The sequence below is a fragment of the Podarcis liolepis genome, assembly GCF_965112155.1.
Source record: "Podarcis liolepis genome assembly, chromosome: 3".
NCBI lineage: Eukaryota > Metazoa > Chordata > Lepidosauria > Squamata > Lacertidae > Podarcis > Podarcis liolepis.
Window position 1 is genome coordinate 84475605 of NC_139557.1, and position 23490 is coordinate 84499094.

Here is a 23490-nt window from a genome sequence, read left to right on the forward strand (position 1 = left end):
CTACACAAAGGTGTACTTTGGCCCTAGAAGTCTTATAAAAGATAGGGGAATTCATAAGAAATCATTAAACCCTACAATATTTCTTGTCTATGATTTCTTGAGGGAAAGCAGAATTTTTCGACAAGGTGTGGTGCTACATTATATGATATTACTATACAATAAAGTACTTCTTTAGTAATGTTGAAGAAGTAATTAATGCTAGGCTTTTGTACTAAATTAAGAATAGCAAAATGCAGATGAAAAAAACATTCTACTATACTAGGGCCAATTTGACATTATGCTAAACTATGATTTCACATTCTGTGAATGAACTTTGGGCTTGAATATTCCACTCTCCCTCCTTTGTTGAGGTTACAAGGAAAAGCTCAGCACCTAACCAGAGATCTCCATTACATCCAAGCTCTGGAAACTGTGGATAGTTTAAACCATGCATTATGAACAAGCCAGGTTTATAAACCATAGTTTGAATTTGGCTTGTATGAACTAGCCACATATTAAACCAACAAGCTTTCCCACTGAATTTCCCCTAATGATGAACTCTGCTTCAATTGAAAGTGAAAATGATACAGTCTTTACAAACATGACAGAGGAGAAGAGAGTAAAAGCCTGAGGCTTGTTCATATATTACTAAACCATGGTTTAGCATTAAGTCCCCAAAGGCCCATGGTTTCATTTACATATTGCAACTTTAGCGTCATTTAGATTCTGTTGCTATCATGACATATTTAAACATCTGAGTGAAATGGGTTAATCTTTTTCTAGGGGCAGCAAATTAAGCCCCTCAAGTAACTTATGCAGTAATATTCTCATGTATTCTGTGATTTTGGTTAAATATAGAATAGATAATATTTCTAGAAATGTTCTTGATGTTAGCGATTTTCTACATTATATTTTCCAGTGTGTCAAAAGTATTGCACTTTTAGACTGTTAAAAGGAATGTTTTCCCATCCCAAATCTAGCTGCTTTTAAGGAAATCTGCCCTGGTGGAATGGGCTATACGGTTTCTGGCTCTCACAGAAACAAGCTTTATCATCACCCTGCAGTTAGAGTTCAGCCACCTGTCATTGGCAAGACCCAGATTACTCATCATGTTGCTAAAGGTACTTCTCCTCCACCTCTCCCAGCAAAGGAAGAGCCGGTGGAGGCACTGACCATCTCACAGAAAAGTGAGCCCGAGGTGGCTGTGCGAGAAGGTGAGAGTGGATAAGGATCTCATGATGTAGCTTAGTGTATTTCTAAATATGTGCATGTGTTTTCTTTTCGTGTGTACGTTCATGCTATTTGAAGTGCTTGTATAAAACACAATGTGTTTTTGAGGGCAACTCAACAAGTACAGTGGTGCCCCGCAAGACGAATGCCTCGCAAGACGAAAAACTCGCTAGACGAAAGGGTTTTGGGGTTTTTGAGCTGCTTCGCAAGACAAAAACGTCTTGCAAGTTTGTTTCCTTTTTCTTAACACCGTTAATACAGTTGCGACTTGACTTCGAGGAGCAACTCATAGAACGCGGTGTGGTAGCCTTTTTTGAGGTTTTTGGTGATTTTTGAAGCTTTTCCAAAACTTTTCCGACACCGTGCTTCGCAAGACGAAAAATTCGCTAGACGAAAAAACTTGCGGAACGAATTAATTTCGTCTTGCGAGGCACCACTATATGTCATTGCGTTATTTCTTATAGCAACTGGTTTTCAAGTCTAGAGTGTAGAATTTGTTTGCCCAGTAAAGAATCCTGCCCTCAGGCCAAGATACTGCATCGGATGACTAGCTCCCTGCAAGCCACATGATTCTGTGCATCTCTTCTTGCATTCAGATGATTTATTGGGAGTGAATATTAGTTTGACCCCATGTTCATGGCCCACAATGCAACAGAATCATGTTGTATTACTATTAAGCACTGGGAATCTTTTCATTTCCAAAAAACCAAATAAAACTCTTACCATCTCATTTCTTACACAAAGCATTTCTAAATGTTGGTTTCACAGTTTTAATGTCTCAGTCTGCATGATTTTCGCAAATGCCTCTAAAACCAGCTGCTTTAAAATGTCCTGTTTTTAACATGCTTAACATCAGTGCAACAGCAAAGAAAAGCAGAAGGCTTGCCGCATGTGCAAAAGTAAATGCATTGCCAACACGCTATTGGTGAACAGAACATAGGCAGGTATATATAGATGGCTGTGTGGAGTGTTATGATTATGGTGATTCCAAACTGTTTTCCTCTGGAGTAACCCATATATGCTTGAGTGTGGAAAGAACAATAAACGGGGAGGGTCTGCAGGTGGGTATTCAAAATGTGTAATATAGAAAACACAGTTACAGTCAGTTTCATAACGTGGAGCATCAAAACATCCTACAAAACTTCTAAACATCCTTATCATTCCATAATATATTGTTTTGAAGTCGAATAACATTCCTGAACATGGCAAGTTTCATTTTGAATGGCTGAGACATCTTTCTGACTCAGGATGGTGCATTTTAAAGCTCAGTTGTCTTTCAGAGATGAGAGTTCTATTCTTTGAATTGTTATTTTCATGTAAAGCTTCTACAGTATCCTTTTTGCCTTTTTGATGATAGTACACTGACAGTTTAACAAAGCTACTCAAACAGATAAAATTCCATAGCTAAGGAATTTGGGAAACTTCGTTTATGGCTGCATAGTTCTGAAATAATGTGGCTCTCCAATGAATAACTTTGTATTTTACCTGGTTCACAGTTTAAATAAATGCTTTCTTTTGAACTACTTATGTTCAGGTCCCACGTTAAATCGTAATTGGCTGCATTTATTTTTTTTAATCAGAAATTTTCTGTAAAGATACATTTTAAAAAGAGTAACATATATTCAAATGTAAATACCAGGCAAATAATGATTGAATGTCTTGTTTGATACTTTCTTTTTAAAGGGTTGTCATTTTCAATCACTGGAGTAAGGAGCAAGCTTAGAAACAGGAAGAAGCTTAGCCTAAATGTGAGGTAGTGTTTACAGGAGGAAGCTAGGTCACGTGTCAACCTAGCTTCACTACCAAGCAATAGTCATGCAGTCAAAGGGATGTTTAGCTCCTACCTAATGTATAGGAAATGAATAGTTCATGCTGAGCTGAGGATCAGTCTAGTAGTATGATAGAATAGGGAGGGCCAGTGTGGTGCCTTCCATATGTTGTTGGATTCCAACTCCTGTCAGCCCTTGCCAGTATAGCCAATAGTTAGGGATTATAGGAGTTGCAGTCCAACACTTCTGCAGTGTAGCACATTGGCTATCCCTGTGATAGAGCAATAAGATGAACACTTTGGCTATTCATTCACTATTTGCCAATTGAAGTTAACCCATGACTAAAGATTGATTTGGGTTGTATGAATTGGCCTCTGGAGAGCAGCTTGGGCGAAGGTCTATTGCAGATGCTCCTTGTCCATTCTGTCAATGTACTTTTAAAGGAAAGTTAAGAATATCCGTCTATAAGGGTAATCTACAAGCCAGAACCATTTACAGTTAGGCTTGAGGGGAGGATGTATACCACAGCTAGCCACAAATCAATGCTGACCACTTCGACTGTCTCCTCTTTACTTCTTTACTTCTTCCAGACTTGTTAAAAGGTGAGGGATGTTGATGAGGGTGCATGTCAGGTTAAAAATAAATAAATATATGGTTTAGAAGCTTTGGAAGTGCTAAATACTGTTAAGTTTTGGTTCTTGGCTGAGAGAGAGCAAAGTAGGTTTTATAATGTTTATCAGCTTTGTAAATTATTATTGCAATGATTAATCAATTAATCAGTTACAATTAAAACAAGGCTTTGCAGACTTCAGGCTTTGGGGTCTTTTTTCTGTTTTTTACTAGAGCCCTGATGTCTTCCAGCTGGAGCCAGGATATATACTTAGAATGAAGGAACCAGGGTGCCTGTGAGCAAATGCTCAACCCAGAAAATTTATTTTCAATCCCAGACCTGAGCACAGTTATTTCATATAGAAATCCACTTCTGGTTTCCCTCCCCTTAGCTTTCTTAATTTCTGCAACCTAATTTAGCGGGGGTGGGAAACCATTTAAGGTGTTGCTATTGTTAAACAATGAAGAATCCAAAACTCTTGCTGGCTTTCTGTAAATCATTCAGAAGTCTAGAAGTAGACCCAGATATACTTTCTGCCTGCCCTGGATTAACCAGTGATGAGGATGACAGACATAAACAGGGCAATCCCCTTCTCTTTTACATAGGAACAAATGCTTCTTCTGAATGCTTCTTACTTAAGTAATGCTATCTTATTCACATGGAGATTTAATTGATTGATTATTCATATTAAACACATATGATTGATTTTAAAAATTAAGTCAAGTTGCAGTTTTACAGTAAATTCAGCTTTCATTGTGGAAACTTAGATTGGTCCACATTTTTGGTTGCTATTAGAAATCTTCCCAAGGCCAATTCAGTTGTATTAAGGGACAGTAGAACATCCCATAGCCAGATAGGTCATGTGCAGCATGACATGCCCAGTGTTTGCCCTGCTCCAAGCTAAATTTTATGACCCCTTTTTCACATCTAAAAAACAAATTGCATCTTGTTAACTAGTGAAACGGACTCCTTCAGGGGGAAGGATAGGCTATAAAATCAATCAATAAATAAGTGTGGAAATACATAGCGCATCCCTGATATAAATCCAGTTGCCCATTTTGCTGGGAAGACAAGTAATATTCAAATGTTTCTAGTAATCAAGATTGCAGGAGGCAGTGGAAGACAGGAGTGCTGGTGTGCTCTGGTTCATGGGGTCACAAAAGAGTCGGACACGACTAAACAACCAAAGTAATCAAGATACACTGGGCTACCTTTGTACTAAACTCCAGAAAGTCTTCCAATGATTTCAAGATTCCCAAACCGAGTAAGTCAGTCCCAAACATTGATCAGAAAATTAAAATTGAGTGTGTGAAGCTGTGTTGGCCCTACAAATGTGAAAGGCAGAGCAAATAGAAAGGGATGTTTCACTGAGCCAAGTAGTCGATTTCAAACATTTCAGACATCTAATGGGCTTTCCTAATTCCATTACAAAAAAAAACCCTGAAAGAACAAAAGATCCTGCTATATATGCCCAAGACTATAAATACTTGGCTTGTAGGTGATACATCCATCACAAAATTAGAGAGGGAAGTGGCTGAATCCCTGATACACCCCCAAACTAGGAAGAAATGTAAACATGTTCAGGAGTGGGATGGAAAACAGTTATAAAAGGAGAGAGAAATTTGCAGCCTGAAAATGGACAAAAACACACAGCACATTCCTCTGCCCTCATTGGGGTCCTGCTAGTTTGAGCCTAGCAGAGCACAGGATCAGGCATTTCAGATTTAACTCCCTTCCACCATAGGATTGCAGCCTAGGAGTTTCTATTTGAAGAAAATAATGCCAGGCATGCCTTGAGGTGTTCTAAAGCTCATTTCAAATGATAAAATATTTATCTACCAGGATGTCAGAAAAAATGAAATAAAATTGAAAAGAAAGTTATGCTGGATTTCTGCCTAATTCTCTATTAAATAGAACGGGAAGAAGATAGTGTTATTTTGAACAAGCCTGTACATTTGCATCTACTCAATAAACAGTAAATTGCCAGCAGATTCAAGGTCACATTGTTTAAGTGAATTCAGTAATCTTCATTGTATTTTTACTTGTTAAAAGGTTTGCTATATAGCTTAAGGAATGGTATTATTATTCCTTTTACAATGGATCTTATCCTATCTTCCCTCTTCATCATTTTCTTCTTTATTTCTTGAATATGCAAAATTCAAAGTTTAGCAAGTTCTACAGGAGCAATTGTTCCTGCTTTCAGTGTACCACAATTTTTTGCAGTTATTGCTGTGTTTCTTAACAGCATAAGCCTCCCTGCTTTTTCCAAATAACTCTACTGAGTTTGGATGGTTTAAACCTAATTTGTTATTAATCCCATATGTTTGGCATTCTGATGCACCAAATGCTTATTTATCTTCACAACACTCTTACTAGGTAGGCTATTTCATTCCCATTTTAATGATGTGTCTTGAAGTGATTTTTAATCCATTTATGGGCCACACTTTTGCTCTGAGACAAGTCTGAGCATTTTTAGTGTAGTAAAGTAGAAACTTACATCTTATAGTTTCCCAGTTTAATGCTATAGGGAAGGGAGCACACAAATAGGTTTAGAAGGTAGAAAAATGATTTGTTTCAGTACACTTTTCCTTTTTACAGTAGTTAATTTCTTTTCTTTCTTTCTGGTTTTAGTGGGAACTGCAGCCCCAGATCAGGTAACACATAAACAGTGTTCAATTTTGCCTAGTTGTAAAAAGAAAATGAGCTTGAGATTTACCTGAAATTGTGGAAATTGTGGGAAGAAAATAGTTACTTTTTGAGGCTATAGTAATTGAAACTCACTGATTAATATCCATATGGTGAGTATACTCCGATATTCAATCTTTTTTCATAAACAAAAATTATTGGTATCAATGAAAAAAATATCAACCATGTCATCAGTTTTTGGTGGCCTCAGTTCACCATTCCCATTCAGCACAGCTCTTCAGCATATGTACAACTAAATTCAGTTGTTAAAACAACAACAACAACAAAATCTTCCATATAACTGCAGTGTTAAAGTATAATATTAGGAAGCTATACTGACCCAAAGATCAACAAAATGTAAAATTGAGCAATTCCATATCCTTCCATTGGCCAGCAGGTGATAAAAGTGTTGTAAATAATCTGACAGCATGGTTAAGGTTCACAAAATCTAACATAAAATAATATTTGGGAACTATGCAGGGTTTTTGCCACAGAATATTTACCTATCTGTGCTACTTCATCCTCATCATTATAGGGCATACTAAATTTCACACGGGACGCGGGTGGCGCTGTGGGTTAAACCACAGAGCCTAGGACTTGCTGATCAGAAGGTCAGCGGTTTGAATCCCTGCGACGGGGTGAGCTCCTGTTGCTCGGTCCCAGCTCCTGCCAACCTAGCAGTTCGAAAGCACGTCAAAGGGCAAGTAGAAAAATAGTAACCACTCCTGTGGGAAGATAAACGGTGTTTCCGTGCGCTGCTCTTGTTCGCCAGAAGCTACTTAGTCATGACCCGGAAGCTGTACGCTTTCTCCCTCGGCCAATAAAGCAAGATGAGCGCCGCAACCCCAGAGTCGGAACAATTCAGTTTTGCATTTCCTTAGTTGGAGCATAGTGGCTTATAAAAGACTTGGATCAGAGCAAGAGTCCATTTTAGTCTAATGTTGTATTCTACCAGAGCAGTGGTTTCCAGGTATTTCCTCCCATGGACCAGTTGAAAATTGTTGATGGTCTTAACACAACACTTAAATTATTTTTCTGCTTGTTGAATCAATTGCAATGCACTGTGCTAAATGCTTTATGGTTTTTTAATTATATTTTAATATATATTTGCATTCCATAGAAATCCAGTTATAGCATAAAAAGCATATAAAAAAAGAAGCAATTAAAACACAATTAAAAATCAGTATGACTAATGCACACATGCAGTGGACCACCTGAATGAATCTCTCAGGCCACTGGTGGTCCATGGACCACAGTTTCAAAACTCCTGCGATAGAGCACAGCTGCATGATTTTTACAAGACCACAAGCAAGGCATGAAGGCAACAGCTCTTCCCTATATCCCACCCCACTTCACAGCAACTTGTATTCCCAGGCATTTTGCCTTGCTACATGGAATGTGCATTTAGCTGTAAAGGTTAATAGTCACTGATAGACCACCGTGTATTTATTGTATCCTTTTAAAAACCGTTTAAATTGCTGTGGAAAGAACCATAGCTCTACAACAAGCGGATGTGTTTTGCATGCCAAAGGCCTCAGACTTAATCTTTGCCACCCCTGGTACAGCTGGCACCCTTTTGAGATTCTGCACAACTTCTGCCAGTCAGTGAAGGCAGTACAGAGATAGGCAATGGCCTGACTCGTTATAAAACAGTTTCCTAAGTTCTTCCTCCTCCTTCTTAGTTGTTTTCTTTATAAGCTAAAAAGACCTGAGCACTTTAGCTTTTCCTCATAGGAATGTTACCTCAGCCTCTGAACATTTTGGTACCTTTTTCTGCGTATTTCCCAGTTTTGCAATTTCAGATGCAGCAACCAGAAATATGTGCCCTTGAGCTACACATTTGTTTAAAAAATGCTCAGCAGCATTTAAAATATTACATAATATATTCATAAAGCAATCATTAACAGATTAGTCCCAGTTTCTGCATTGTTTTAAAAAGAAAATTAGGTCACTAGCAGTTTAATAATAGTTGAGATAGAAAATAGTTATTGTTTTAATATTTAACTTGATTCCAGGCCGCTGTATAACAATATATAATGATATATGTTATGTAAATAGAATCATACAATAAAGCTATTATTTCTCTCTCTTTGAAGTACTTCATTTTCAATATACTTTCTCTGCTTTAGTCTTAAAAACTGAAGAATCTTGTCTCACCTAGCATCATACTGTGGAAGGAACTGAACATCACAGTCTTTAATCATTCTGTCAACTCAAGCATTTCATCTTGCCAGACAGAACAGTACCCCCTCTCCTCCTCAAGTGTGCTGCTCTGGGGGCTTTCCTGGCCCTTCCAGAGCCAATTTCAGGGACTGCTCAAGGGCAGAGGAGGGAAAGTCCTGTTGAGCAAGCAAAAGTCCTTGTGCATGTCTTCTGCTGAGATTTGTTAGGTAAAGCCTGCCCTAAGCAACAGAACCCAGAGTTGTACAATGTAGGTGCATTGCATGTTGAGACTCAGTTCTTGTGGAAATCTGTAAGACAATCAAACTGGTTGCATTCTCAGATAAAGTTGAGATGGGGCAAAACTTGATCTCCCAGACAGTAGGTCTACCAGAGATAGTTTGGTCAAGTGCAGCCAATGTATGATTTAGAAACAATGTGTATATTAGGAGTAAATAGCTGAGTCTTTGCGAAGGCTTTTTTAAAAATCACAAACTGATGTGATATTGTGGAGAACAGAGGACTGGAAAAATGAGAATTTTGTCCATTGCTAAGTAGGAACAAATTCAGTGAACTTCTTTCTATTCCTGAGGACAGTGAAGGAGGGAATGTGCCACTTTATTTTACTGTATGAGATGACCTAAGGTTCTTGGTTTTTTAAACTATTGTTTAACAAGATTTATATACTGTTTAATAAATAACAAAGGCCTCTAAGCAGTTTTCAGTTTCCCCATTAAAACATGTAAGCAGAAACACCACATTCACTAGCAGCAGCTTGGAGCTCATGGCAGTTTCCAGATCAGCAAGACTTTTCTGGAACACTCATATGATTAAGCAACGTCACAAGGGTGTTCTAGGAAGTCCTGCCAAGTTAGAAGCTGGCATGAGATCCTTGCCATTGTTAGCAAATACAGCACAGTGTTTTAGGAGAAAACAAAGTCCCCCAGCCACTTGTAGAGTAAAATAATTCAGTGGTGTCAATGGTTGCCTCTCAATAATTTTCTTAAAACATCACATGGCACTTTTGAGAAGTTCAGAAAATAGTTCCCCAGATTGCAATGCAGAGAATGACTATAAAATTGTGGTGCCTTCCATGGTTCCAGTAGTGGATAGGTAGCCGTGTTGGTCTGCCATAGTCAAAATAAAAAAATTCCTTCCAATAGCACCTTAAAGACCAACTAAGTTAGTTCTTGGTATGAGCTTTCGTGTGCATGCACACTTCTTCAGATACACTGAAACAGAAGTTGCCAGATCCTTCTATATAGTGAGAAGGTGGGGAGGGGTGTTACTCAGAAGGGTGGTGGGAATGGGAGATAGGCAGATAGCTGGGAGAGCCTGTTGACGACTCTTAACGACTGTAATAGGCCTTACAGGAAAAGGCAAGGGGTGAGAAGGTGAGAAATGGTATAGTCATGTATAGTGAGATAAGAATCCAATGTCTTTGTTCAACCCAGGTTTTTCCATTGTTTTGAGTTTGGTAACCAAACTCAAAACAATGGAAAAACCTGGGTTGAACAAAGACATTGGATTCTTATCTCACTATACATGACTATACCATTTCTCACCTTCTCACCCCTTGCCTTTTCCTGTAAGACCTATTACAGTCGTTAAGAGTCGTCAACAGGCTCTCCCAGCTATCTGCCTATCTCCCATTCCCACCACCCTTCTGAGTAACACCCCTCCCCACCTTCTCACTATATAGAAGGATCTGGCAACTTCTGTTTCAGTGTATCTGAAGAAGTGTGCATGCACACGAAAGCTCATACCAAGAACTAACTTAGTTGGTCTTTAAGGTGCTATTGGAAGGAATTTTTTTATAAAATTGTGGTATATGTTTCATCCCAGCACTAACATAAAGACATTGCACCTTTCCTTGCCTCAAAGACTTAGGCTCTGTGAAAGATGGTGCCAATTTCCTATGCCCAAGAGTATGTCTACATATTGTCTGTATTGCATGTATTATATGAACCTCAGTGCTACATGCCATATCCCCAAAAGGCACTTGGCACATAACTGATTCCTGCATGCAGAGGGTTGGACCAGATGATTCTCAGGTCAATTCTTTGACCACGTTCTACCCCTTTCCCACAGACTTACCTCCCATAGATCATTCTTCCCCTTTGCGTGAGGAGAAATCAAGGATAAGAGCTCCATTGTAACTCATTTACGCATAAGTTTTACCTGTGATTTGTGAGCTGTGGTTATTCTCTTTCAGCTTTCACTGAGTTGTGAACCAGATATAGTTCCCAAACCTTGAATCGGCTTGGCAGCCCTTAATCTGTAATTCTACAATTACAGGGGTCAGCCCTGCACACAGCTGTAAAACACAATCCCCGGTAGTCTAAAAGAGAATTAGTCCACCCAGCAAAATGGAGGATTTCAGCCATGGGGAGCGTTGGGCATTCTGAGGTACCATTGTTTGCAATGGGTCCTAAATGCACCAAACTTTGTTCTGTACTGCACCAGTAATGTGTAGATTGTGTGTGTGTGTGTGTGTGTGTGTGTGTGTTTGATATTTTATTTGTATATGTGTGCCTGTTCTGAGCTCTTAGTTGTAAGAGGCATTCCTGCATTTAAGCATATTAGAATCAGATGTGCATATGCAAAGATAAGTTATTTTTAATCACAAGTCTACAAATAGACCTATGTTTGGCTTTATGTACTATATGTATATCAATATATTTAGAAGATTTATCTTTACCTAATAAATTTTGATAAAAATACATTGTCTACAAGAGCTGCCGCTGAATGGAAAGTGAACCAATTACAAGGAGTTAATGCTTGCTCTTATTTTTAAACTATATATAAACACACACAGTTTGCTATGAAACATCATTTTTTCAAAGCAAAATTTCACTACAAAATTGGGGAGACTCACATTAAAACCACATAATCACCCATTTAATTTTTAACCATTCTTTTAGGAATTAGTTTCACTTGATGACCGAGAAAAACCTGGTCAACCTCAGCTTTCTCCTGGGATTTCAACTATTAACCTGCATCCACAATTTCCAGGTAGCTCTTTTTGACTCCTCCTTTAATGGATGAGAATCCTTGCAAAAATGGCATGGAATAATTCCTTATGGTGTCTATATTCCTTTCATTTTTGGAATTTTATTTCTAATTTAATGTTCTGCATTTTAAAAAGAAGGGCTTAATTTAGCAAAATTTTATTATCTTTACATGAATAATCCTTTTAAAGTCCACTAGACAAGACTCTTTGGTGAAGAAAATTAGACCTAGTGCAGATGTAACACTCAGGAGCATGTCATGGACTCATGCATTCCATCTCATTCCATTCTTCCTTTGTGAATTCCTTTCCCTTACCCAGCTAACATTTTTTTAAGGTGCAGCTATAGCTCAATGATTTGCATGCACAACATTCCAGGTTCAATCCCTGGCATGCCCATGTAGAGATAGAAAAGATCCCTACCTAAATACTGAGCTGGATGGGCCATGGCCTCACTCAGTATAAGGCAGCTTCCAATTTTCCTGGCACTTTAGTCTGCATTGATAATATCCATGGCTAGCTATTAAACCAGGCTTAGAAACAGGGTTGCAAGTTTCACTTCACTTACAGAATTGCCAGGTTGACTTGTTGGTTAAAAGGTAGTTTGCAAAGTCTGGTTTATTAACCATATTTAGGGCCAGTGCTGCCATAATTCTGCTGTACTACTGCAGGAATTTCAAGTGGACACCGATGGCTGTGGGTATCGGACAAGCCAAGCAGGGAGATGGAAATTCAGAATCTTAAAGCCTAGTCCTCATTCTGGTTTTTCTTCCAGCAACAGTGACCTCAGTTTCCCTCCCAATATGTACTTTGGGTCAGATAATGCTGCTGTATTAATGTCAGGTCAGTTAACAGTAAAACGGCAATGATTTATGTCTTGATTGTGGATGCTGATTTGGCTTACGTTACTGGACATGGAAGGATGAGCCTGGAAGTAGCTGACCTCTCTCAGCTGTTCCATTCTGTTTTCTCAGTCTAACACCAATACAGGATTGAGGGTTTGGTCATGTTGGTTGTTGTCTTTTGCTGTACTCCCTAAGGATTCCGTCTCATACTCCCATAATCCCTGGATTATTTCAAATTTGTGTTGGACAATCAGGACAGATTAGGAATTCTGTTCTTAGCATCCTTCTGCTCAACTATCTTCCTGTGGGAGCTGAAAACAATAATCTTAGTGGACCTCAGCATCAATGCAAAGGTTTGGTTTTTATGTTTTCAATGTGGCATAAAGATTGTGATTTCTCCTTGTTCAGGTCAGATCATTTCCTGATGAGGTTTAGGCTTGCAATGGCTTTTCTTCTTTTCATGATCAGTGGATATGTTAGAACAGTGATGAAATCTGAAAGATTCCCCCCTCCCCCGAGTCCCTGGCAAGTTTCCTTTTGACATGACCAGTGCCCCGTCAAACCCTAGTTACTCTGTAGCGGTTACATAAAGTATAATAGTTCACAGAGCATCAATAGTTCCCCCACACTCTTGCCTGTTGAGCAGATCCTGTTTTGCTCCTTGGTTTACCAGCTCCATTTACTAGTTAGGGAAATGGCTTAGAAGAAAGTGGCAGGAAACAGTATGAAGCTTAAGTGTGAGAGCCAGTGTGGTGAAGTGGTTAAGAGCGGTAGTCTGGTAATCTGGAGAACCAGATTCGCGTCTCCGCTCCTCCACATGCAGCTGCTGGGTGACCTTGGGCCAGTCACACTTCTCTGAAGTCTCTCAGCCCCACTCACCTCACAGAGTGTTTGTTGTGGGGGAGGAAGGGAAAGGAGAGTGTTAGCCGCTTTGAGACTCCTTAGGGTAGTGATAAAGTGGGATATCAAATCCAGACTCTTCTTCTTCTTCTTAAGAAATACAGGCAACAATCTGTCTTCAAGCCTACTCTGGATGGTGAAGGCAGCAAAGAAACAATACAGCTAACTCACAACTTACACACATTTAACTTGTGTACATTCAGCTTTACACACTTGGGGGGAGGGGAATTAAAAAGGGTGTAGGCTTTAGCAATCCCACCTACCAAAATGTATTTTGACTATAAATGATTTTTGCCATGCATAGTGTAAATGCGACAATAAATGCCTCCTTGATGAAATGGAATGTTCTGGAATGACATCACTCTCTACTGAGTTACAAAAAAGATGGCTGTCTCTACAGACCTATGGAACAGCCACATGTTTTTCTGTACAGTGTTCATGCTAGTAACAGAACATTATCATATCCCATGACTTTCAGGTGGTATTTGTAAGACAGTTTTCACTGCATAAGGCAGCCACTCCCACTTTCAAACTGTTGCTAATGGTGGTTACCAGTTTAAAGAAAGGAATAAAGTGGGATCACCACATCAGAGTTGTTTGAGTCAGAATTCTGGACTATGTTCCAACCCACTCATTAGTCTGGGAGATACAGAACAGATGAGGCCACTTTGGATTTGGTCCCAGCCAGTTCCTCCCTCAACACTGCTCATTCTTACTTGCTTTAATTTGGATGCCACTGATTTTGCCTTCAAGCAATGAATGTGCACAGGGAACCTTGTTGCCCAGCTTTGTTGGGTGAATATTAGTTGTTACTAAGGCTATGTAAAAGGTGCTTAGTGGGGTGTGGCTGACTGTCTCCTTGTTTCTTGACTCCCTTGGCTTATAATATATAGCAGGTGAGGGTTCATCAGCTGGGTCCAAGAACATGCCTTCTTATGAGAGAGAAGGGTTGTGAGACCCAACCATTTCCCCTTCCTGGTCAATATGCTTGAGTTGGTGGTTGCTGTACAGATCCAGATCTGGATGCATTTCAGTTTGGTGCCAGCCCCTGGTACGACCACACTGCTTGCACTGTCCTTCTGTAAATCCGCCCCTGCTCGGGACATGGGTACCTAAAGGGGCGCCCTTTTCTCAAATAGGAATTGAAATAATCATTAGAGTATCTTCTTAGGTCTTTCCATCTGCTGAACTCAGGTGGATTGCAACCAATGGAAGGAATGTTTCTGCTGTTTTTGGAATGCAGTCCCTGGGAAGGCTCACTAGTGGCTTTTCCTAAACCTTTCCAATGCTAGGCAAAGACCTTTCTCTTATTCCAGGCCTTGTTAAACATTAGCTGAACTTGATTCTATCTAGCTCCAGGGATGCTTCTGTGCTTTAATACTTTTTTATTTTGGGGGGCTGTGTGTTTTTGTTGTGTTACATTGTTTTGGTGCTCTTTCATTGATTTTATTTTTTTATTAGCTGGCATTTCAGTATTCTACTGAAAGGAGATATATTATGTATATATCCAAGGAAGGGAGGGGGTAATTTGCTCTGGCAAAGGGGAGGAGGAGCATGCAATCCCATGCCACGCTCCTGATCTCCTTACAATGGTTACATCTGCACTGTTATCTCTTCCATCATTATGCCTGAGGCAGGCTGAAGAAGGGAAATGACTGCAAAACTGTTCACTGTGTGCAACACAGTGTGATAAAGTACTCTCTACTTAGCCAGTGAGCAATGAACCCATGAAACCCACGAATCTTTGGATTGCTAATGAGTCTACTGAACTCAATGGAGGTTGTACAGCAGCTGTGCTTGGTTAATTGTGCCCATGAATTTTTATGTGCAAAAATTTTATGGAGGGGCATATGTTGAAGAGTAAGAGAAATAGATTTAATTGAAATGGAGAATGTTTTGGAAGTCCTTTTCATCTTCCTGAATGTGGTAGACACTTAACTTAGGCACCAAAAAGTGAATTGAGGTGGGAACAAATTTTCCGAAAGTGGTCCCACAATCCCTCGTGTATTTCAAACATCTCATTCAGTGATGCTTAGACAGTGAAGTTTCGTCACTATACTTGCTTTATTAGTTTTACACAGTTCCAGATTTCTTTCACATGCACCAGAGTAACAAATAGGTCAGGCTGTTAGTCAGTGTTCAAAATAAGAAATTGTTTTGAGTAATTTAGCAGATGTTCATGTGCTTGCTGCTTGGTAAGACTAAAGCATATAACCGTATTGAGCAACTCCTTATAACAACACATGCACTCTGGGCATGTTTTGTGGGGAGCAAAAGTCACTAGCAACTAAAGGAAGATGTGCCGTTTCTTCAAAATTCAGGATTTTAGAAGATCCACAGTGGGAGTCTGTAACATGCACCACCTAGAACCATATAAAGAGACCCTTACTACAGTTTTCCATTAATGATTAGTTCATTAAGCCATGCACGTATTTTAAAACTTGCCTTCCTCATACGTAAATAATTTTCTCTTTTCTTTTGCACAGTAGTAGTTGAAAAAACCTCTCCTCCTGTGCCTGTAGAAGTTGGCCCAGATGTGTCTACTTCAAGTGCTAGTCAAGTAATAGCACCAACTCAAGTTACAGGTATGATGCATACTTTCCCCAGAAAATAATGGCTGGAGGTAGAAATGGGTGCATACTCCCAAATAACTGAGGGCTATTAGAGCGTCAAACAGGAAGAATAGAGCAGCAGAACACAGGAAAATTCAGTGCCAAAAATGTTCAGTTTAAGAGGGTGGAATTGTATGTTATTTTCAGCAAGTCTGGTCATATGGACGGCATGCAGTTCGCAGTTGACTTACGTTGTGTATATAAAATAGAGAAGTCTAAAGGATTCCACCCACCTGCTTCCTGCATTCCCTCAGTTGGAGTGTATTTGCAGGTTTGTATACCATGGTTCAACTACATTTTTTTCTGTATTCATGTGGGGACAGTTTCTGGTCAGCTCCACATACAGGCACATTACATTTCAGGACGCATACTTTATGCAAATATGCCTCCCCAAAGCTCTTAAAATGCCTTTTTCTATAAGCGGTGCATTAACGCATATCCCCCTTAAAAGCATATGAAAAGACACAGACATGACATGGTGAGCGATCTTGTGAATTTACCCATATTCCATAATAAAAACTTGAGAAAATCGCATTGATTTCTAAAGGTGCCTAATGAAAATAATAATTTGGGGATCGTTTCCAGAATCTGATCTAGAACTGGGTTGTGTGTGGAAGTCATTCTTTGAGAAACATACTCCCTCAGCTTTTGTAGGGCCAGGGTCCCACCTTTCCAGGCTAGGTAGGAAAAGCCTAGCAGTGAGCAGGTTTCCAGGATTCACCTCCAAGAGATTGGCAGTTTTATTTAAAATTACTTTCCTAATGATCCAGAGCATGGAAATTGCCATTTCAATAGCTATTGCACCCTGAGTCAACCAGTCAACCTCTTCATTGACTCCAAGGTCTTGTTCCTGATCCTCCACCACCTGTTCAGGCCCCATGAGCATGTATGTGAAATTAAGATTCTCCCCCGGCCCCCAGTATGCATCATTTTACACTTGTTTACATTGAATTGCATTTGACATTTTACTGCCATTTCACTAAGTTTGAAGAGGTTCTTTTGGAGTTCTTCAGAATTCTTTTTCTTTTGTTTCAACAACCCTGGACAACTTACTATCATTTTATTATTACCTTGGCCATCTTACTGCTCACTCCTAGGTCTAAGTTGTTTATGAACAAGTTAAAAAGCACAGTTTCCAATGCCAGTCCTTGGCACTTTCTACCTTCTTCCTTAGAGAACTGTCTCTTTATTCCTACCGCCTGCTTCCTGAAACTTAACCATTTCCTGATCCACAAGAGAACCACACCTCTTTTTCTATGATTGCTACATTTATTCAGGAATTCTGTCATAGTTCTGTGTTTAAACGTCACAAATGTTAAGTTTTCTACCCCTAGTGCGCACACTTGTTTCTAAGGAGTGGTATGCAATATAGCCATGTAGCATAGCATCTTATTAATGTCTCTCCTCCAGAGCATCTGTGAGGGAAATTTTGATCAACCCTTTCCAGCGGATCAAAGAATTTCAACAGTAGTGATGATATTTCTATATTCTCCAGGCTCTGGAACTTTCTTTAATACTCTGGCTTCAATTTATCTTTGCAAAGGGTTTTTCTTAGTTAAGTACTACCAGCTGTGTAGTTTGCTATAAACTTACTGATATATTCCAGCATACCCTGCAATTTCTAAATTCAATGTTTATCTCTATGTCTCTGAATGTTCTATATTTGTTGAATCTTTGCAACATCCATCAGTATTCCATTTGAGGTCAAGTTTGCCTAATAAACAGTTGCTTTCTTTTTTTAAAAGAAATGCATAGGCTATTAATAGATTACATTGTTAGCTAGCACATTAAGCTATGTGCTTGCTGGGTGATCCTTTGGGCCAATTAACAGAATCCTTTTTAGGGCAGATGAGATAAATGACAGGTGCTATTCTGTGTATCAGTAAAAGGGCTGTAGTACAGTGGTGCCCCGCAAGACGAATGCCTCGCAAGACGAAAAACCCGCTAGACGAAAGGGTTTTCCGTTTTTCGATGCGCTTCGCAAGACGAATTTCCCTATGGGCTTGCTTCACAAGATGAAAACATCTTGCGAGTCTTGCGATTTTTTTTGCTTCCCCCCCTTTTGCTAAGCCGCTAATAGCCTTTTAGCCGCTAAGCCTTTAATAGCCGCTAAACCGCTAATAGCGCTAATCCGCTAAGCTGCTAATAGGGTTGCTTCGCAAGACAAAAAAACCGCTAGACGAAGAGACTCGCGGAACGGATTATTTTCGTCTTGCGAGGCACCACTGTAAAAGTTAATAATAATAATAATAATAGTAATAATAATAATAATAATAAATTACTGCAGATGCCACTATTTCATATTCTGTGATAGTTGTCTGGGCAAATTGTATAATCAGTATTCATTTCAGTGCCATAACTTCTCTCAGCATCTAGGACTGTGCATTTTAATATGAAGCCACTTTCAGTATTGAATAGGTTCCAGAAGGCAATTTTTGGAGGCAGACATTGTACAGAAAATGTAAAGGATGGAACTTCCTATGCCCTTGGTTATCTACCCAAATGCTGTGGTGCATATTAAAAATGTTTCTACAGTGTGTGCATTATTAGCAAACATTGCATATCCTTTTGACTTAATTACCGGGCCTGGCATCAGGCAAATTAAGGGGTTCAGTCCCCAACCTCCACAGATCTCAGTGTCCCTTTTTACTGCTGTAGGGATGAGAAGGATGGAGTTCTAAACCACAAAGTCAATGTGAATAAAGTTGCTTGGTGTCCCAGAATCCACCGTAGTGGCTGCATGGAAATAACTGCCAACTTCATCTTTAAGTTGTATTGAGTTGTATTGAGACACTTCTTGTGCTTCCACTTCCACTTCTTAATCACAAATCACATTGCAACAGGGAAGTTTGACTTCCTAGCATCTAAAATATTGGTTGGTTGTGCAAGCAAAATGTTCTCAGGCTTTAGTAGACAAAGTCCCTGCTGGTGTCACTGGTTCTTTTCTTCCAAGGTGAGTCAGGGCTGACTCCCCTTAACTGAATGAGTTCTGCTTCAGCTTTCACGAGTTGCGAAGTAACTATTGCCTAAAGAATAGCCTGTGGATGAAGTCAAGCTTGCCCCTGGAAGCAACTGGACCAGCACCATTAGGAACTTTTAATATAAAGGCTTAGGTTGATAAAACTCGGGGGAGAATGTGTGTGGCTTTTTAACATGGGGCAACGCATCCAGAATGTCAACCCTTGAGCCCTGAAAGTTTGGCACGCTTCAGTCTTAACCCTGAGATGAGAAGGTGGAAGATGCTTACAATACGTGCATCAACATTTGACATAACTACCAGGGGTTTCTTTTTTTCTATAAAGATTAAAACCATACTTCAATTCACTTACAAATTCCTCATAACTATTCCAAAGAAGAAAACGGTGTACACAGCACATGTTGACCCATTCACTGAGGAGATCTTTGAGCTTGGATCTCTATCAAACTTTTCTTGCATGCTTACAGGCCAGTTCCTTTCACTTGATTTCCAGATACATTAGGGTAGTATGTAAATGTAGGGAACGGAAAGGCAAGCTTTTGTAGGGTGTATGTCCAGCTGTTTATTTTAAGTATTGTTTCAACTCTGTACTGGCTTCTTGCTCCACAGCCACTGGGTTGGATAACAAGAGGCTGAAATAATAATTTTATTATTTGTACCCCACCCATCTGACTCAGTTGCCCCAGCCACTCTGAATGGTTTTTCTTCCTTTTTAAATTGAGAATAGTAGTGGACTTATGCAAATGTTTTAAATGGCCTGCTCCAGGTATGTTTTTCTTTCTATTTAGAAATCAACGAGTGCACAGTGAACCCAGATATTTGTGGAGCAGGACATTGTGTTAATTTGCCTGTGGGATACACCTGTTTCTGCAATGATGGATACAAGCTTAATGATCAACAAACAAAATGTTCTGGTATGAGAAATTTTCTTTGCCTTTGCTAAACTGATCAGTGAGTGAAGAATCTGAAGAAATATAACCTGTAATTTGTATGAAACAACTATGGTAAATAAGAATGGCTTCTTCCCTTTTTGGCCCTCAATCTTGGTCAAAATACGTTTTTTAAAAGATCTCCCTTGTTCTCATAGAACTTTGCAGCTCTTTTGTACCAGGTATGAGGAAACGGGGCCCTTCAGAGGTTGTTGGACTACAACTGCCATCATCCCTGACTATTGGCCACACCGACTGGAGCTGATGGGAGTCCAGAAACATAGAATCATAGAACTGTAGAGTTGGAAAGGGACCACAAGGGTCATTTAGTCCAACCCCCTGCGATGCAGGGATCTTAACTAAAGTATATGTGACAGGTGCCATCCAACCACTGGTTAAAAACCTCCAAGGAAGAAGAGTCGACAAGTGCACACTTCCTGAGAGAGACCATTCCAGAAAGTTCTTCTTTCTGATAGTAATCTCCTTTCTTGTAACTTGAAGCTATTTATTTGGGTCCTAGCCTCTAGAGCAGGAGAAAACAAGCTCGCTTCCTCTTCTATGTGACAGCCCTTGAGATATTTGAAGATGGCTCTTCTCACTGTCAAAGCTAAACGTACCCAACTCCCTCAACTGTTCCTCATAAGGCTTGTTTTCCAGACACTTGATCACCTTAGTTTCCTTCTTCTGCACTTGTCAATATCCTTATTAAATTTTGGCACCCCAAACTGGACACTGTACTCCAGATGTCATCTGACCAAGGCAGCATAGAGTGGTACTATTACTTGCCTTGATCAGGACACTATACTTCTGTTGATGCAGCCCAGAAGTCACATGGTCTCCATCCCTGAACTGTACACTACCTAAATGTATCTTGGCACACAACGTGTTCTAAATTACCCTGCATGCACAAAGGATGGCGCTTGTAAATTAAGAAAACTTAGGTGCTTCAAGGAGTCTTTATATTTTTCCTCCTCGTAGACTGTGCTTTGGAATCCTAACAGGAGTGCATGAAATTTTATGATAGGTATTGCAAGGAACTGAATGTCTGCTAGGCTTCTTTATATTGCCCCATTTTAAAACTGTGTAAAGAGAAGGAGCGCCCTTCACTAGCCCTGGTTCTGAGAGGTTCCAGAATCTGCTGGCATATAGTATTTGACTCCCATATACATAAATGCATAAGTTCTCTCTGAAGGATCACTTATTACAAGTAAGTATAGTTCCTTCCTTCAAGGAAAAGTAATACTCTGAAAGTTGGTATAAAGTAATACTCTGAAACTTTAAGCCAATAAGTCTGCTTTTTGAATCAGAATTTTATACCAAATCTTTATTGTTCACCTCCGTGGAAACAAATCTGTCTGTACTAATAGAGTCTGTCTTTCATTTTAGTGTCTTGTGTATATTGGGCGAAGTGAAGTGATGGTCATTACAGAGTACTACTTTTTCAATCTTCGTTTTTATTTCTTTAACAGATATTAATGAATGTACTCAGGCTCCCCATCTCTGCTCCCTTGGGCGTTGTGAAAATACAGAAGGAAGCTTCCTATGCATTTGCCAGGCAGGGTTCATGGCCAGTGAACAAGGAACAGACTGTGTTGGTAACTACTGTGCTTTATGAAACAAGCTCTTAATACTTGGGGCTAATAGCTAAGAGTTGGAGTTTGAAATCCGTTAAGGTCATTGGAAAACTACTTACATTGATTTACACAAGCACTGGACTGGGTGCTTAATGCTTAGGTTGCTCTTTTTGTTCATAGAGTATTTCTTAATAAAAATTGACCACCATTACAGAGGGCAAGTCATTATTCATTCTGTCTTCCTAAAATTATTTATTTGTGCAGTTATACTTCCTTGAAAATATAATGTTGCTGTAAGAGCTGAAGTCGTAAAATATGTTTAGAGGATAGGTTTTTTCTCTCTCTCCCATGCATGAGAATAGATTTCACATAGATCATTAGCAACCAAAACAGCTCTGTAATTGGCCCCTCTCAAATGTGAATACCATTTCTAAGTGACACTAAAGAAAGTCTATCAAATGTTAGCGTAGGACCATTTTGAACATTCATGGTATTGTTTGTGTGATTTGCTGTGACTGTTCCTGGAGATACACTTACATGGAGAACTTTTATCAAGTTTGTATCCACAGATTAAATGGGTAGCAGTCTATGACTGGTGTTCAGGAACTCAGTGTATGGCCTACTGTAAGGCCTTCTGCTTTTCAAATCATGGCAACCAGCCATCAGAATTTAGTTCATATTATGGCTGATGGTTGGGGATGATGGGATTTGTAGTCCAGCAACATCTGGAGGCTGCCATGTTGCCTATCCTGCTGTAGACAGTACTGAGCTAGTAGTTTCACTTGGTACAAGGTGGCTACCTATGTTCCATAGAGCATTCTTAGAGGTATTGTAGCAGGGCAGTAAATATTAGTAAGCAAATAAATTCAGTCCTAGTAACACCTGCAATTACTAAAGCAAGAATATTGGCATTACAGGTTGTAGTTGTTGCAGCTAAGATGTGTGAGCTCCCCAGCTAATAGTCTATTTATGCAAGTAAGCAGCCAGTCTTGGGAGTGATAAAATTAACAATTTACATGGCCCTAAGAATAAGAATTCTGGGCAGATTCAGCTAACCCAGTCCACTAACAGAAACTTGTGCAAGGGTTCCACTAGTGTTGGGAGCACCCTTAGAATAGTGTGCAAGGGGAAGAGAAAGGAGATAATTGCAGCTGGCAACTAGGAATTCTTGCACTGATTGAACAATCATATTAGAATGATGTTGACTTTCATCCTCTGTAAATGTGTGTATTCTTAAAAAGAAAAGGAAGACTAGTGTATTTACAGTACATATTTCACTTTTGTATTCATTTTGGTTTCTAGATGTTGATGAATGTTCTGGATCTCACACCTGTGGGGAAGGACGCTGTATAAATACCATTGGTTCATACATATGTGCTTGTGACACTGGATTCCGTATGAACAGGAGAGGCCAGTGTGAAGGTAGGTTGTCACTCTGAAATGTTGGAATAATCATCCACAGACATTATTATTAGTTTTCTTAATTCCTTTAGAAATGCCATCCGAGGAAGTTATGCCATAGAGAGCAATGTTTATGTATTTGAGGACACTAACATGGTAGACTCAGGACTGATGATCCAAGAATCCATAACCTACCCTATCCTTTCATTGAGCTCTACTGTCTCTCTTCATCTTTACATATAAATTGTGTTTCCAATGGGTAAACCGGGGTTTCTTCACAGCAAACATACAAAATGTGAACGAATGTCAGGCATGCATCCGTAAACACCTGTGTATATGTGTCAAGACTTTAAAGATATAGATATATCACAGGAATTTCTTCCCTTTGGATATTTCTGTTCCCTTCATTGGTGCCTTTTCATCGCCAGCTGTTCGTTCTGCCTAGACATCAGAGGTTAAAGAGATGGTTGTGCTTTATGGTTATGTTCTGTGCTGCTGCTGCTGCTGTTCCTACTGCTTGTTAGTTATAATGTTGTTGTTCAGGATAAATGTTATTTGGTATAGTTGTTGACATTTTATTCTCTGTTTTATTGTAAATTGTTCACCACCCTGGGAATTCCTGTTGAAGGTTGGTGGTCTTGTTGTTGTCATGATCATTTAAGTAATAATAATTCACTGTTTACATACTTGCTTCAGGAACAACTGTGGTAAATATGACTGCAGCATAAAATGTGGAGCTGCTTTTTCTTAAAAGTGGGTATTTACAGACAAGGGTCTGCTAGTATCAGCTTGCCTGCTAGTGACTCCTC

The 23490-nt window shown here is 39.5% G+C and overlaps 1 protein-coding gene across 16 annotated transcripts in view; it reads left to right on the forward strand.

Moving 5' to 3' along the window:
- Positions 1 to 23490, forward strand: part of LTBP1 (latent transforming growth factor beta binding protein 1) — a 217664-nt gene that overhangs the window by 136460 nt on the left and 57714 nt on the right. For 3 of the 16 annotated variants that reach the window (XM_083497058.1, XM_083497052.1, XM_083497050.1), the window contains 7 exons: positions 960 to 1193; positions 6220 to 6242; positions 11358 to 11448; positions 15678 to 15773; positions 19566 to 19691; positions 21176 to 21301; positions 22583 to 22702. In XM_083497058.1, coding sequence (XP_083353184.1) covers positions 960 to 1193; positions 6220 to 6242; positions 11358 to 11448; positions 15678 to 15773; positions 19566 to 19691; positions 21176 to 21301; positions 22583 to 22702 — 816 coding nt within the window. Of the gene's footprint in view, positions 1 to 959; positions 1194 to 6219; positions 6243 to 11357; positions 11449 to 15674; positions 15774 to 19565; positions 19692 to 21175; positions 21302 to 22582; positions 22703 to 23490 lie in introns of all 16 variants that reach the window. The other 13 variants (XM_083497055.1, XM_083497049.1, XM_083497054.1 and 10 more) reach the window with 9 other exon arrangements.